The 14,223-nt window shown below is 54.8% G+C and overlaps 1 protein-coding gene across 1 annotated transcript; it reads left to right on the top strand.

Moving 5' to 3' along the window:
* Positions 1 to 3,441: 3,441 nt before the first annotated feature.
* On the top strand, positions 3,442 to 4,702 carry FOXL2 (forkhead box L2). The gene has a single exon (XM_053599882.1). The coding sequence runs from the start codon at positions 3,575 to 3,577 to the stop codon at positions 4,700 to 4,702; it is 1,128 nt and encodes a 375-aa protein (XP_053455857.1). The 5' UTR covers positions 3,442 to 3,574.
* Positions 4,703 to 14,223: the final 9,521 nt, after the last annotated feature.

Genomic DNA, 14,223 nt, shown 5'->3' with positions numbered 1-14,223 from the left:
CCTGCAGGCCCCGGCCGCCGGGACCCCGAAGCAGGATTCCCGGCCCTTGGGAGAAAAGCGTCTGGCTCCGCAGGGCCAAATAGATCGCTCGCGCCGCTGTTCCGACCTCGAAGCGCAGAGCCAGTCTGCGGGGACATGTAGGAGCATCGGCAGAGCTCAGTCGGGGGTAGCTGGCACCGCGTCTGCAGGTGGCACTCGCATGGGACCGTGAGCAGGAGGCACCGCTGGCTATTCATGTGCAGCTGCAGGGCCCTGAAAAGCCTGGGCAGAAGCGGCAGAGAGCTCCAGCCAGCTCCGGATCCTGCCCCTGGTTGGTGGGCGCCGCCCCGAGGTCACTGCGTCCCAGCAATGTCGCGGGGACAGAGTATGGTCTTGGAGTCCACAAAGCCGCTGCACAATATGCCCTGTCGGCAGGATCCCGACCTTGCTGGGAAGCGGGTTCCTACCCAGCCTGCCAAGAAAGTTGAGAAGTAAACCAAGGCAAGCCCCACCGATTCCCGGAGCGTGCGCTTCACCCTCTTCCAGCTGGGATGAGGCAAGGACTGTACTCTACGCTCTCCCTGGGCTCCTTTACCTCCCTCCGAAGCCTCTTGCTTCTCCCCAAAGACCCGGAGCGGACCTGGAGGTAATCACCGGGCCGCACTCCCTGGCCCGCATTTCCTTGTTTGTTTTCAGGAGCTTCAAATGCCAAACAGCCTTGTGAATGCACATCTTGGGGGAGAGACTGATTCCGGCCCCTCTCAGGGTGCCCACATCAGGCATCTCCGTCTCTATCTGAGCTGGGGCTTCTTTCCTCAATAGTCAGAAATCAGTATCTGGCCAGATCAGGACTCCTCTTCTTTCCACTCAACTAATCTTTAGAACTCCTTCCTTTACGCCCATCTTCTCTCTCTCTCTCTCTCTCTCTCTCTCTCTCTCTCTCTCTCTCTCTCTCTCTCTCTCTCTCTCTCTCTCTCTCCTTTAAGGCTGAAAAGGGAGCCCAGTGTGGAATTCGGGGAAGTGATGACACACACAACAATGCTGTTACACCTGGCTGCAGCCCGGCTGAGCAGCGGAAATGCCAGTGAAGGGGAGAGAGAGTGAGAAAGAGAAGAAAGGAGGCAGAGAGCCAGCCTGGGTGGTCAGGGAGGAAAAAAGGAGAGATCCCTACCAGGATGGGGCCAGACCAGCCTTGGCGGAGGGTGAGCTCTGGGGCCAATCTGCACCATCACCAAACCTGCCTCACCATTCCCACCTATAGCCTGGGCACCCATGGGGGTAAAGAAGAAGAAAAACACCTGCACTCCTGCTTCAGAAAGCAGCCACGGAGACTTTGAAGAAGTGCTTCTTGCCCCATTTATGCTGGGAGCAGTGGGAGACAGCCCAAAAAAACAACTAAGCTACTTTGAGATATTTTCAATAAGGAATGGAGGTGGGTATTTACTGAAGTGAGTTCAAGAAAGCTCCCTCTTGCTCTGATGACCAGGCCAGGGCTGCCCTGCTGACCTCTCTGGAGTCATCTTCAAAATGCTGAATTCCAAAGACTCCCATCACACTCTCCTCTACTCCTTTCATCTCAGAAGGCAGATCAGAGGCCTGGGTAAGAAGCAGACAGCACATGTAGGTGGCCTGTGGATGCTGGAGCCAGGCTACTGAAGACTTCTCAGGCTTCCGGAGAATTCTCAGAGTCTACACACCTCGGGAGGAAGAGGGAGTGACAGGCATTTGGGGCCAGCCACTCCAGACATGCCAATCACTAACACACACCTGCATGAGACCATTCAGTCCACTTTCCTCCACAAAGCATCCTGGCCCCCCTCCTCAGCACCAAGGAGTTTGGGGCTTAAAGATTCAAAACAGCCACCAACTAGTTCTGTCACACTTTATGACTGTAAACTTTTTATTAGGACTAAATTAAAAGGCACACCTGACTTTTTTGCCAGCACTGATTTTCCCTGAGACATTCTCTGTAGTGCTAATCTAACCTGGTCCCGACCATGAGAGGGAGGGGAGAACCCACCCCTGAGTCTCTGGAGAAAAGATTAGAACAAATGTCTCATCATGACACGATATGAATGAGTGCCTCTCTCGGTTTACTGTTTTTCTTCTCAGGCTGTGATAGAATACATACACGAGGAAGGAAGGAGGCAGGGAAGAATTATGACAGAAAGAAAAAAATAGTAATAGGAGAAAAGGCAAGGGGGTAGGTGCTATATCCACCAACCATATTTACTCTGAAACTTGATATACATATACCATTATATATCTATTAAGTATAAACACCTTTTACCTTGTAGATACAAGTATCACACCTTGTACATGTGCATATCTGTGTTTCTGACCAGCACGCGTGCACCTGGACAGCTGGCGTCTCACCCGTCTCAGAGACAGACCCTCCCCACGATTTCCATACGTGGCACCTGTGCACACACATATACAGTCCCTCAAAGCCCCGGGTAACATCCTCACCCGTGAAGGGGAAGAGCGCAAAGGTATCTACTTGGGGTGGTTAAAGTACACACCCAACCGACGCTCCAGCCCATAGGATTACAACGCAGATTCCGAGGGGTGTCCTGGTTCCTTAGAACCACCCGCAACGTAGGGAAAGTCAGAAGAAATTCAGGAGACGCCCCATGGAACCCTCTTCCCAGTGATCCTCTTCTCAGCTCCACTCCGGCCCAGTCACGCTGACAGCGCGAGGGACAGGCCAGGCCGAGGTTTCTTCGTTCAGTGACACGCGTCTCTCTGGACTGGTTTTCCCAAAGCTACAGAGCAGCTCTCCCCACCCCACCCCTGTCCGGCCCCCTTGCCGTCTCGCCCCTCCCCCAGCCCCAAGCTAGAAGTTTAGCCCCCAGACAGCAGCAAAGGGCAGGGCAAAGGAGTCGTTTTCTTTCACCTGAAAGCTGCGAGGAGGCTTGGAGCGCCTCTCCTCGCTGGAGCCCTCACCCGGGCGAACTCCGCTCCCTCGGCATCTCCTGGCCCAGTCCGCACAGCGAGCAGAGGCAGATTTCAGGGGTTCGTGAGGCTTGAGCCCGGCTGTCGGCCGGGTCCCCGAGGCTCGCCGAGTGGGAGCAGGCCGGTCCAGGCTGTGCGGGGCGTTCACAAAAAGTGACTTGGAGATGAACTCGCTTGTGCGCGGCTGGCCGCCCAGCTACAGGGGCGAAGGCGCCTGACGCAAGCGGAACTCGGCGGAGCCCATACGAATCAGAACAGAGCGAGGCTCTGGGAGCGCTGGGGACTTGAGGAGGCAGCTCTGCCAGAGACGCGGGTCGCGCTTCGGGAAACCGCGGGGGGGTGGGGGGAAAGAGCGCAAAAAAGAAAACCCACCGAGGCGGGGACTGGCTTGGGCGGGGAGGGGCGGCGGGGCCGGAGCCCCTCTCTGTTGGGCGGACTCCCCATGGCCAGAGGCTGAGCTCCACTCCCGCCGACCGCTCCCTAGGGGAAGGGAAAGTAGAGAGCAGAGCGGGGAGAGGCCTCGGCAGTCTCCAGAAGTTTGAGACTTGGCTGCGAGCGGACTGGTGCGCCCCAACTATTCACCGCGCCAGCGCCTATAGAGGAGAGAGGGGCGGCTCTGCAGCTGCACGCCGGCTTTGTCATGATGGCCAGTTATCCGGAGCCCGAGGAAGCCACGGGGGCCCTGCTGGTCCCGGAGAGCGGCCGCGCAGCCAAGGAGCCCGAGGCGCCGCCGCCGAGCCCGGGCAAGGGCGGCGGTGGCGGCGGTGGGACAGTCCCAGAGAAGCCAGACCCGGCGCAGAAGCCCCCGTACTCGTACGTGGCGCTCATAGCCATGGCGATCCGCGAGAGCGCCGAGAAGAGGCTCACGCTGTCCGGCATCTACCAGTACATCATCGCCAAGTTCCCGTTCTACGAGAAAAACAAGAAGGGCTGGCAAAATAGCATCCGCCACAACCTCAGCCTCAACGAGTGCTTCATCAAGGTGCCGCGCGAGGGCGGCGGCGAGCGCAAGGGTAACTACTGGACGCTGGACCCGGCCTGCGAGGACATGTTCGAGAAGGGCAACTACCGGCGTCGCCGCCGCATGAAGCGGCCCTTCCGGCCGCCGGCCGCGCACTTCCAGCCTGGCAAGGGGCTCTTCGGGGCCGGAGGCACAGCGGGAGGCTGCGCTGTGGCGGGCGCAGGGGCCGACGGCTACGGCTACCTGGCACCCCCCAAGTACCTGCAGTCCGGCTTCCTCAACAACTCGTGGCCGTTACCCCAGCCGCCCTCGCCCATGCCTTACGCCTCCTGCCAGATGGCTGCGGCCGCCGCGGCTGCGGCTGCAGCCGCGGCGGCCGCGGGTCCGGGGAGCCCTGGCGCGGCCGCTGTGGTCAAGGGGTTGGCAGGCCCGGCCGCCTCCTATGGGCCGTACTCTCGCGTGCAGAGCATGGCGCTACCCCCTGGCGTAGTGAACTCGTACAACGGCCTGGGAGGCCCGCCGTCTGCGCCCCCGCCACCGCACCCCCATCCGCATCCACACGCGCACCATCTGCACGCAGCCGCCGCACCCCCGCCAGCCCCACCGCACCATGGGGCCGCCGCACCACCCCCAGGTCAACTCAGTCCCGCCAGTCCAGCCACCGCCGCGCCCCCAGCGCCCGCGCCAACCAGTGCGCCCGGCCTGCAGTTCGCCTGCGCCCGGCAACCCGAGCTCGCCATGATGCATTGCTCTTACTGGGACCACGATAGCAAGACCGGCGCGCTGCATTCACGCCTAGATCTCTGAGAGCCCACCGCATGCCAGCGCAGATGAATGCGAGATGCAGGAATGAGCGACGCCGGCCCTGGTTGCTGCCACAGCCGCCGGCTGGACCTCGCACCCTCTGAGGCCGCCTTTTGAGCCAGCGCCCATGGCTCCTCTGCGCTTCCTCGCTCTCCTCCGCTCCTCTCGCTCCTCTTTGTCCCCTCTGCTTCTCCTCTTGTACTCGCCTCCTTGACCTCTATGCCCTTGTGCTCTGTGGTCCCGAAGCGGCCTCTCCGCGCATTCTACAGGCTTCGTCTCTTCCCAGATCCCCAACGTCTCTTCCCATCCCGGATTTTGGCTGGACACCCTATGCCAAAATTCCCCGCGGAGAAAAAGCTCCGAGGGCCGAGGTGCAGCTGAGCATCAGCGATGCAGACCCCTCGGCCTTCTCCCAAAGGTCGGTGCGCTCGCGCTCGGCTTTCCTAGCCGACTGCCGCACAATCCTTAACTAGAAGCTCGGGGCTGGACAGGCAACAGGACCCGCGCCACCCAAAAAAGGGACTGACGAACTTGTCTCTGCTCGGCGAACCCTCTTGAAGCTGTTCAGAAGCCTCTTGCTGCGGGATCCCCAGGATAGGGCGGGGGTTTGGACCAAGCGGGGAGCCAGGGCAGCCTGGCTCTGCGGCCTGCGCTCGGGTTTACACCACATCCCCGCGCGGAGGAAAGCTTCGTTTCCTCCGCTCTCCATCCCGGGCTTCGGACACCTCCAGGCTGGGCGGCTAGCTAACATTTTGCTTAAAAGATCGGTGGGGCTTTTTTAGATAATCAAAAAATATTTTTAAGAAAAAAGAATTCACCGAGAAAACCGGCGAAGTATTGTGGCCTTGGTGTTCACTAAAGCCAAACGTGAAAATCACAAGTTCTAGTGTTCTTCATTTTCTCTTGTGGGAGATTTCCCGTAGAATTCCTGTCGGGCCTAAAAAATGCAGTGTTCAGAGATGTAGGAGAATAAAAGGTGGTTTCATCTACAAATTGGGGGAGTTCTCTCTCTCCGAATTTGAAAAAAAAATTAAAAGCAAATTTTCCCGGATTTTCCGATGCAAGCCCGGGATGGCGGGAGACGACTGCTGGCGGGGCACACGCTGCCGAATTGGTTAGTCCCTGCCTGGTTTTGTTTTGCAAAAGTCTTGCTTCTCCCACTTTGGGAAGAAGAAATGTGAAACCCAGCAGCAGCCGGCCAAAGCGGGCTTTTAGCCCGAGCTGGCTGACCAAAAGCCCTAGATCTGATTGTTCTACTAGTTTGTCTTTTGGGGGACCAAATTTTCTAGAAAGAACTAGAGCACTTTTGTTGGGGGGTTGGGTTTTTTGTTGTTGTTGGTTGGTTAATTTTTTTGTTTGTTTTGTTTGTTTTTTGTTTGTTTTTATGCTTTGTCAATTTTCGAATAAATTTTTTGTTTTTTCTTTTAACACGGACTTCTATTATTTCTTTTGCGCCTAAATTCAGCAGGTAGCTGAAAGAGGGAGATGTTCAGCAAAATTTTATCTTTTTCAAGAATGAGCAATGCAAAGGTTGAGGGGAATGGGGGTGGCGGGCGTTTGTGCTGCTGCTCTGTTTTCCCAGGGATTGTTTGTTTTCTGTGACATCGATGCTCTATTGTGGCTGTTTTAACTTCAGCTGAGAGACCTTATCTGCCGGGTTCGTTTGCAAGGCGGGACATTCACAAGGTAGGATTTGTTCTATTTTTGCACCCATACGAGTTTGTATTTTACCTCTTACGCAATTGTACTATGAGCTATGTTTCATTATTATCCTCATTCTTTTAAATTTTTCAAGTCAAATATAATGGCCTAAAGAGTTTATTCCAAGTAGAAATAAAATCCTGGTTGTGCAAATATCAGTAAGCTGCAAACCTATTTACAAATGTACAAGTGACTGATTGCTTTATTATTTTTAATAATCAAAATTCACCTACCTTAAGGTATGGATAAGCGATTTGGAGGTTTCAAGGCGGGGTTGAAAATACTGCATGGCTGGAGAAATCTTATCTTTTTTCCTTCTTTTTCTCTACTGAGATCTTCAAATAATGAATTAAAATCTATGCTTCTGCTCATGCACACAGGCATTTGACATAGTTGCAGTCTTGTTCTCCCAGGCGGATTAGGGGTGATCAGCCTTCAGTCTTCTGATGGTTGACAGGTATCTGCCTGCTCTCACAGGCTGCTGCACAGCTGGGGCTAGACCTCATGCCCAGCCACTTGTCCCACATGGACTCCCTCCATCTCCCACCCTGGACAACAATGGTGCAGATTCCCACAGATCCTGGATGAGTTGTACACAGCAGGGAACGCTGCAGCCTCTCACTTCAGCTGACCTGTATTCAGGCTGTGGGACCCTCAGGGTGGTGTCCCTGTTATGTGTAGTTGGGTCCAAGGGGACATGGTTTCTGCTTAGGATGTCCCCTGCTCTCTTAGTCATCCCCCATCCCCAGACTATGGACAGAGATAGACAGATGGAAGACACAGCCAGGGGGATTCTCAGGGGCATCACCCTCAAAGGAGACTGGAGCAGGCCAAGAACCAGCATAAGCAGGCCAGAGAGGGAGGCTCAGCTGAGGCCGGAAGCCCAAGAAGCCAGTGAGGCCTGGTGTCTGGGTGCTTCTGGTGTCCCAGTGCTACACTGTCTGGCAAAGGGGAGTTGCAGAAAAGAAAGAGGGCTGCTGTGCACTTGTCTGTCTGTGCTTTCTGTGATGTGAACATGTGTCCCATGGGCAGTTGTGTAGTCTGTGCCTGCTGCATGTGTGTGTGCACAGTGTCAGCTGTGTGTTGGTGACAGGGGTAGGGGTGTGTGTTTGTCATTTACCTCATAGGGGTGGAGAACCTGCAGCCTTGGGGTCACTTGTGGCCTTCGGATCCTTAAGTGCAGCCTTCTGACTGAATCCACGTTTGAATTCTGTCAAGGGGCCACTCTCAGGGGTCTGAGGACCCACGTGAGGCCTTGAGGCCACAGGTTCCCCACCACTCACTGGGGCATTGTAGTAATCATATGGCTGACACTTAAAGAGTGCTTGCTGGGACCACAAAGTGTGTTGCATTTATACTTCCTTGGTAATACGTGCAGTTATGGTCTGGCCGTATATTCCCAGCTTGCTGAATGATAACAGAATACACACAGAACCTTTGCTTCATCTGGCAGAGGATCCGTGTTCTGAGACTGGCTGTCAGCCTTCCCCTAACTTCTCTCCTGAACAGAAAAAGCAGGGGAGGGAAGCCTTCAGGGCAGAGCCCTGCTGGGCAGGTAGCAGCTCACCATCAGTGAGGTAAGGAAGATTGCCTCAGCCAGTAATGAAGAACAGAGATTCTCTCTACCTTTGAAAACTGAAAGGCAAGAGGAACCCAAGGTTGGGAAGAGAAGAGCAGACTTACCAAGTAAAGAGGATAAAATAAAGGAATCAGTGGGGACTTTCTGTATTTACACAGGGATTGGAGGAGGTGAGAGAAGGAAGCCAAGTCATACCCCACTTCCCCGTGGATGCACACAGGAAGACAACTGTCTAATTCTAGCCTTACCCTCTAAAGTTTAGTCATTTTCCCCAGTGCTAAAAGTTTGGGGGCAATGTAATACTTTCTGCACTTCCTCTTTGCACTTTTGAGTTTGTATTAGGGAAGCTTATTTAAGGAATTCCCTAAGAAAGGGCAAAATTATTTAAGAGCGTTCTTAATATATAGCAATTATTCCTTAGCATATGTGGTCTGGTCTAGATGGCCAGCCCACATGAGTGTAAGTATGTAATGTCTGCCGGTGTGTGCTGTAAATATAGTGTAAATAGAGTTTGATACAAATACCTTACCAATTTCTGACATCCTTAGTAATGAGTTGCTACACATAGTATTGAATGAAAAGTATGAGGGTGTAAACATCCTCACACTCACCATTGATGGGATGAGCCATCTCCTCACATTTACACACAAATTCTCGTAGTCATCTCTGCCCCCATAAAACTGCCCAAAGTTAAGTGAGTTGGGGGTGGATGTCCTGTTCTGAAGGGAGACTGGGCATAGTCTTTGCCAGTGAATTAATTACATGCACCAAACAACTGTGGGATAGGGACTAGGACTGGCCCTGCACCACAAACAGGCCTCTTTCCCCCACCCCCCACCCCTCCACCTTGGTCTGTAAAGAGTTCACTGTCTCATGTCCCAGCAGAAGCTCTGGACCTTTCCACCTGAGGTTAGGTGTATCTAGCCTTTTTGCCAAAATCTCCCAGAAGCCAAGGCTAGAGGTTGGGTGGAGAGGCACCCTCTAGTGGTAGGAGGAAACTGGGGGCAGACACAGGCTTTACACCCTCTGTCAGGTAGGAGACTATGAGCCAGGAATCTGGGTCTGGCCTGAAACAATCTGCTTTTTATTGCGCTCTTCCCTCTATGAAGGCTTGGAGTCGCTGAGCTGGGCTCTTGGCCTCTGGGACAGGGGTCTAGGGCCAGGAATCAGTTTGGTTAGGCTCAAGAACCTTGTAGTATCTCCACTTTGTGGATCTAACCCAGTGGTAACCCTAGGGCCCTGACACTATGTGGCAGCCCCTGATCCTTGCAGTAGTCTGTGGGACTGATAGGAAAGGATGGGGCGCAGGAGCTCAGACCACTCTCCTATGTGATGGGGACCAGAGACACAGAACCAGCAAGAGTTTCTTTCATGCCCCAAGTTCTCTACCTTAAGGACAACTAGAAATTAAGTATTCGTAAAACCAAGCAGTCTTGACAACTTTCTGCTTTCTGGAGACAGGGAATCAGGCTGTCATAAAAAAAGAGTGTCTGGACCCCACAACCCCAAAGTTACATTACATTTGAGGAACCTGAGGTCATACAACTATCTGTGGGACAATTGGCCTCAGCAGGCTTAACGAGAGACCTGAGAGCAGCTGAGCCTAGCTGCCTGGGTCCAACAGTGGCACAGGCTGTGCTGCATGACGTGCCAGGGAGCTTAGTCCTATACAGGATGGAGCAAAGATGAGGACCTGGTCAACCAGGAAGAACTGGTATGGAGCCAAATTCCCCTCTTAATAACTGTAGGCTTGGGCAAAGTATCCAGTCAAATTTTGATTTTCTCCTCTATGAAAAAGAAATAATTACATATGTGTGTGTGTGTATCAGTATTATATTATCAAAATAAATGTTCTAATGATAAAGTGCCCATTTTATAGCAGATGTTCAATAATGGCTACCCTTCTACTGAAAGAAAAAAAGGAAAAGAAGGAAAAGCCTTTAGCAGTAACTCTGTAGAATCGGACATCCTAACCCAGCCGCCACGGCCACGCCAGGCTTGTCCTACCCAAGGTCTGGGTCCTGGGTAGGCGATTGCATCCACCCTGCCCTAGCTCCTCCGCTGGGAGAATGAGATACACTCTATGCTGTCGTAGTGAACAGCCGACCTCTGAAGGCACAAGACGGTGGGTTCTGGATACCTTGCCCAAGCCTACAGTTATTAAGAGGGGGATTCGGCTCCATATCAGTTCTTCCTGGCAGACCAGGCCCTCATCTTTGCCCCATCCTATACAGGCCACCTCTGAGGAGTGATACGGTCCCAGAACAAGCTTGTCACAGCTCATCAGTAAGCTAGATACTGTGCAGCTGCGCCCTCGCTCCCCACCCGCTGGGGCCGGTTCTGGGACCCAGCCTCAGGCTCCTTCAACCGCCCTCTGGCTTCTCCTAAGGCTGTCTTCCGGAGTTTGCAAAGTTTTCTCTGAGAAAGGGCTGGCTAACCCGCAAAGCGCCACCGACCCAGGCACTTGGGACAGCCACAGCCGCCGCTGCTCACCAGCTCCCGAGCTGGCTCCTCCAGACCTCAGGCGCCTCTCTCAGCGACACGGTACTGTTCGAATTTTTGTTCTTTCTTTTTCAGAAAAGCAACGGTAGCCACTGGGCGGGAGGTTGCGGGGGTCAATCTGTGGGTGAGACTCCCCTAGGCCTTTGTGGAGAAACGGGAAACCTGAGGGGCAAACGCAGGAAACGGGTTGGGCCAAATTGCAAAGGCACCGCCAGCGAGTGGGGAGCGAGGGCGCACGGTGCGGGGCCAGCGGCTGGGGAGACTCAGGCCCGGGTCGCCAGCGCCTCTGCTTCATCGGCCTGTCCGCGGCGCGGTCTGAGGCCCTCCTGCCAACTCCAAACAAAATTCGAGGGAGAATGACTTGCCCAGTATGAGTACAGGGTGCTCTTGACCGCGGGGTAGCAGGAGGCTCTGACTGCGCCCAGAGGTGCCGAAGCACAGGGCAGTGGCCGGCGAAGCTCCAGCCACCCTGGGGGGCCCACTTGGATTCTCCAAGTTGGAATCTCAGCCTGCGGGGTTGTCCTTAGTAATATTACTATCAAACCGAATAAAATAAAAACTTTCGCAGGATTTTCCCTTGTGTGCAAAGGAAAATTACTTGTCTAGGCAGGCAAAGAAAAAGGCAGGATCCCAGGAAACTTTAATCTCTATGGACAGGGAGGGAAGAGAAATATATGCCCTTTGCTTTTTGTTTGTTTGGGGGGAGAAAAAAGGAAATTCAACACATATTTTTAACACACACACCCCCAGCAACCGCTAACCACTAAAGGCTGTGTGAGCAGAGAGCCAGGAAGCCGAGACCCCGCCCGCAATGACACGGGCCTTTGTCCTCCTTCCTGAAGCCCCTATGACTGCTGACCGCAGAGATAAAGGCCAGGTCAGAGCCCGGTGGAATCCCGAGGGAGGGGGCAGCGGGGACTGTCCTACTCGCCTTTTAAGCCTCTTTAAATGCAGTATGGGGGAGGCGTCCAGCTGGTGGGCCTTGTGCACCCGCGGAACAGGGACTACAAAGTCAGGGACCGTCCCCTGCCACAGGCTCAAATGAGACGTGGATCTACGTCTCCCCTAAAAGTCTTCTGCCACTAAATTCCTAGGACCCCCGTTCACACCACATTGTGTTTTCCTATTTAAAGCCTCCAGGAGGGATGAGGGACTGTGGTTCCTCAGCGGACCGGTCCCCAGAATTGGAATCTATGCTTAACCTTTGCAGCGACTCTTCGCCGCGACTCTGGCGTTCGCGACCGCTGGGCTAGGTTGCCCCGCACGATCCGAACCTCTAGTATCTGTCCCGGCTGCACTTCTGTGCCTGCTGTTGGCCGTGGAGACTCCTCCAGCGCTGCGCCTCAAATTTTCTGCACAACGCCCTCCTGTTGGCCAAACGGGTCTGCAGAGAGGGCGGGAGGGCGTCTGTGGCCCTTGCGCTATCGTTTTCTGTGATTTAGAAACACAGGTCGCTGTGGACCTCAAGCCTCCGCGGGGCTGACCTTGCAGGCGTTAGCCTTGGGCTTCCTGGGATAAGCATGAGACCGTTTTCTCCGCAGACACACCTGCATGATGAGAACCCAGAATCCCTTCGAAAAAGAGCGGAGGACGAGCCCAGTGGTCTGCGGGTACGTGGTGGGGGGCTTTTCAGGAGCCACACTGCGCGCTTCCCACACAATCCTTGTTGTGCCCTGGGACCACTGGCCAGAGCTGCAGCCTATAGGGGCCCCCAGCGGCATATTGTCCCGGGCTGTGAGCAAATCCTTGGTGGCTTGTGAGGGTAGGGTCCTCCTCCTCCCCCTTCTCTAAACCGAATGGGTCAGGTACTCTCTCCTTCACCTTCAGCTGAGGGCGACAGACCTAGGGAGTGAGCCCCTGCAGCCTCAAGTACCCAGAGCGCCACCACCACCTCCTCTGCTCCCTGCCCCCACCAGCCGGTTCAGAGGTCTCAGTCCCCGCTGAAACTGGAGCTGCCACGCCGGCAGATGAGAGATAAAGGAGCCCAGCGGCGCCGAGGCACTGACCGGCAGACCCGGATCCGGTCTGTTCTGCGCTCCAGAGCGGTGCCCGAGACCCTGCTTTCCCAGCTGGCACTGACCCACCTTGAGAGAAACGGGTGGGCTGAGCAGTGTGTGCAACGTGAGGCACAGACAGTTAAGTCTGCATAGTGTGCACCGTACGACTCCAGAAGGGTGTGCTGTGTCCTCGTGCGAATGCATGTGTGCCTTTGTCTTGGATCCAGGGTTCAGTTCAGGTTATGCACATTTACGCATGTGTGATGTATATGTGCACACATCTGTAGACTGTTCTAGCATCTATCCTGTGTCACGAATAGGACTCATGAGTTATAATTATGCCTCACGTTTACACGAGTCTTTACAGTCTTCAAGCATGATTTTCACAACCACCCTGGGAAATGCTGCCCTTTTGAATTTTACAGATGCGTTAACAGGCAAGAGAAGTAAATAAATGGATGCTCATTTGCACACACTCTGAGAGATCAAGCCCCCGACAAATACCCTGCGTATGTACCGTGAGCGTGTTTGCCAAAAGGGCTCGTAGGTCGATTCAGCGCCCCAAGTGGCCTCCGGTCCGTCTGGCCTTGGCCTTTCCCCAGAGTTTCCTGGAGACCACCCGCGCCTGGCGTCGGGGCTCTTCATCCATTTACTGATAAACGCTCTCTCTGGACCCGGGTAACCAGTGTCCAGAGCTGGACAGTTCGGAAACGGCTGAGAGCGACAGAAGCGCTCGGGACGGTTCCAGGGCCTTGGCCGCCCACGCGCAACTCGATCCCTGAACTCGGTGGGTCCTGGGTCTCCAAGGCAGCGACGTCAGGCAAACGCACAACGGAAGGATCCTTTCCCCCAGCCGTAAACCCAGGAGCCCAGTGTTTACCAGAGATAGAGCAGTGACGAAAGTTGAATTTATTGAGCTCCTGTGGTTTTGAATTCCTAACCCAGCAAGACTTGAAGCCCACCATTCCCATTTTACAGAAGTGATTAGTTGAAGCTAGAGCGGTTCAATAGCCAGAAAGTGACCAGACTCGGGGCTGAAATCCCAGTGAGGAGTGTCCGGATCCATAGCCCACGGTCCCTCTGGTTCCTGCTTGCTCCGTGTCTCCTGCGTGCGACTTGGAGCCATCGCAGTCCTAGCCAAGGACGCGAAGACTGCCCTAGCTCTCACTGGCAGCATTAAAAAGATTTTTACACCATTGCAATCTGTTGCTTAAAAACATGTTCTTCTTTCTTGCTTTCTCTCATGAGACATTTTGCGCTCCCCCACCCACCTCGTCGGCCCTCCGAAAGCCCTTGGAGTCGCACAGAGAGGTTGCCCAAAGGCTGCAGCTTGACCACATCTCGCGAAGTGCCCTTGGGCCTTGGCGCCTGGCTCCTTCAGACTGAGGACCCTGGTCTCCAGGCTCCAAGGCCGCCCCCACCCGCAGAGGCTGGACGCTGGAAGGGTGCCCGCGGTTTGGCGAGGTCGCGGTGAGGGCTCGCGGCCTCGAGGCTGCCCTCTGCCGTCACCGAGCGACATCGCCGCTGCCTCTCTTCCCGGGCCCAGAAATGGCAGAGTAAGGCGACCCCACTCGGGTTGGACCCCGCAGCGGCTGCGGCACCTTCAGCCACAGCCGAGACTCTCGTGTATTTCTTAATCCGTAACGTCTGTTCGCCGGCACCCAAGAATCCGGTGTTCGGACCGGGGACCGAGTATAGAGCCTGAAGTCTGCCCTCGAGAAAATGCGGAGCGGGGCGTGGTAACC

Source organism: Nycticebus coucang, chromosome 8 (assembly GCF_027406575.1).
Source record: "Nycticebus coucang isolate mNycCou1 chromosome 8, mNycCou1.pri, whole genome shotgun sequence".
NCBI classification, from domain to species: Eukaryota; Metazoa; Chordata; class Mammalia; order Primates; family Lorisidae; genus Nycticebus; species Nycticebus coucang.
The sequence above is the reverse complement of the archived record's forward strand: the minus strand, read 5'-3'. Positions and strand labels throughout refer to the sequence as shown.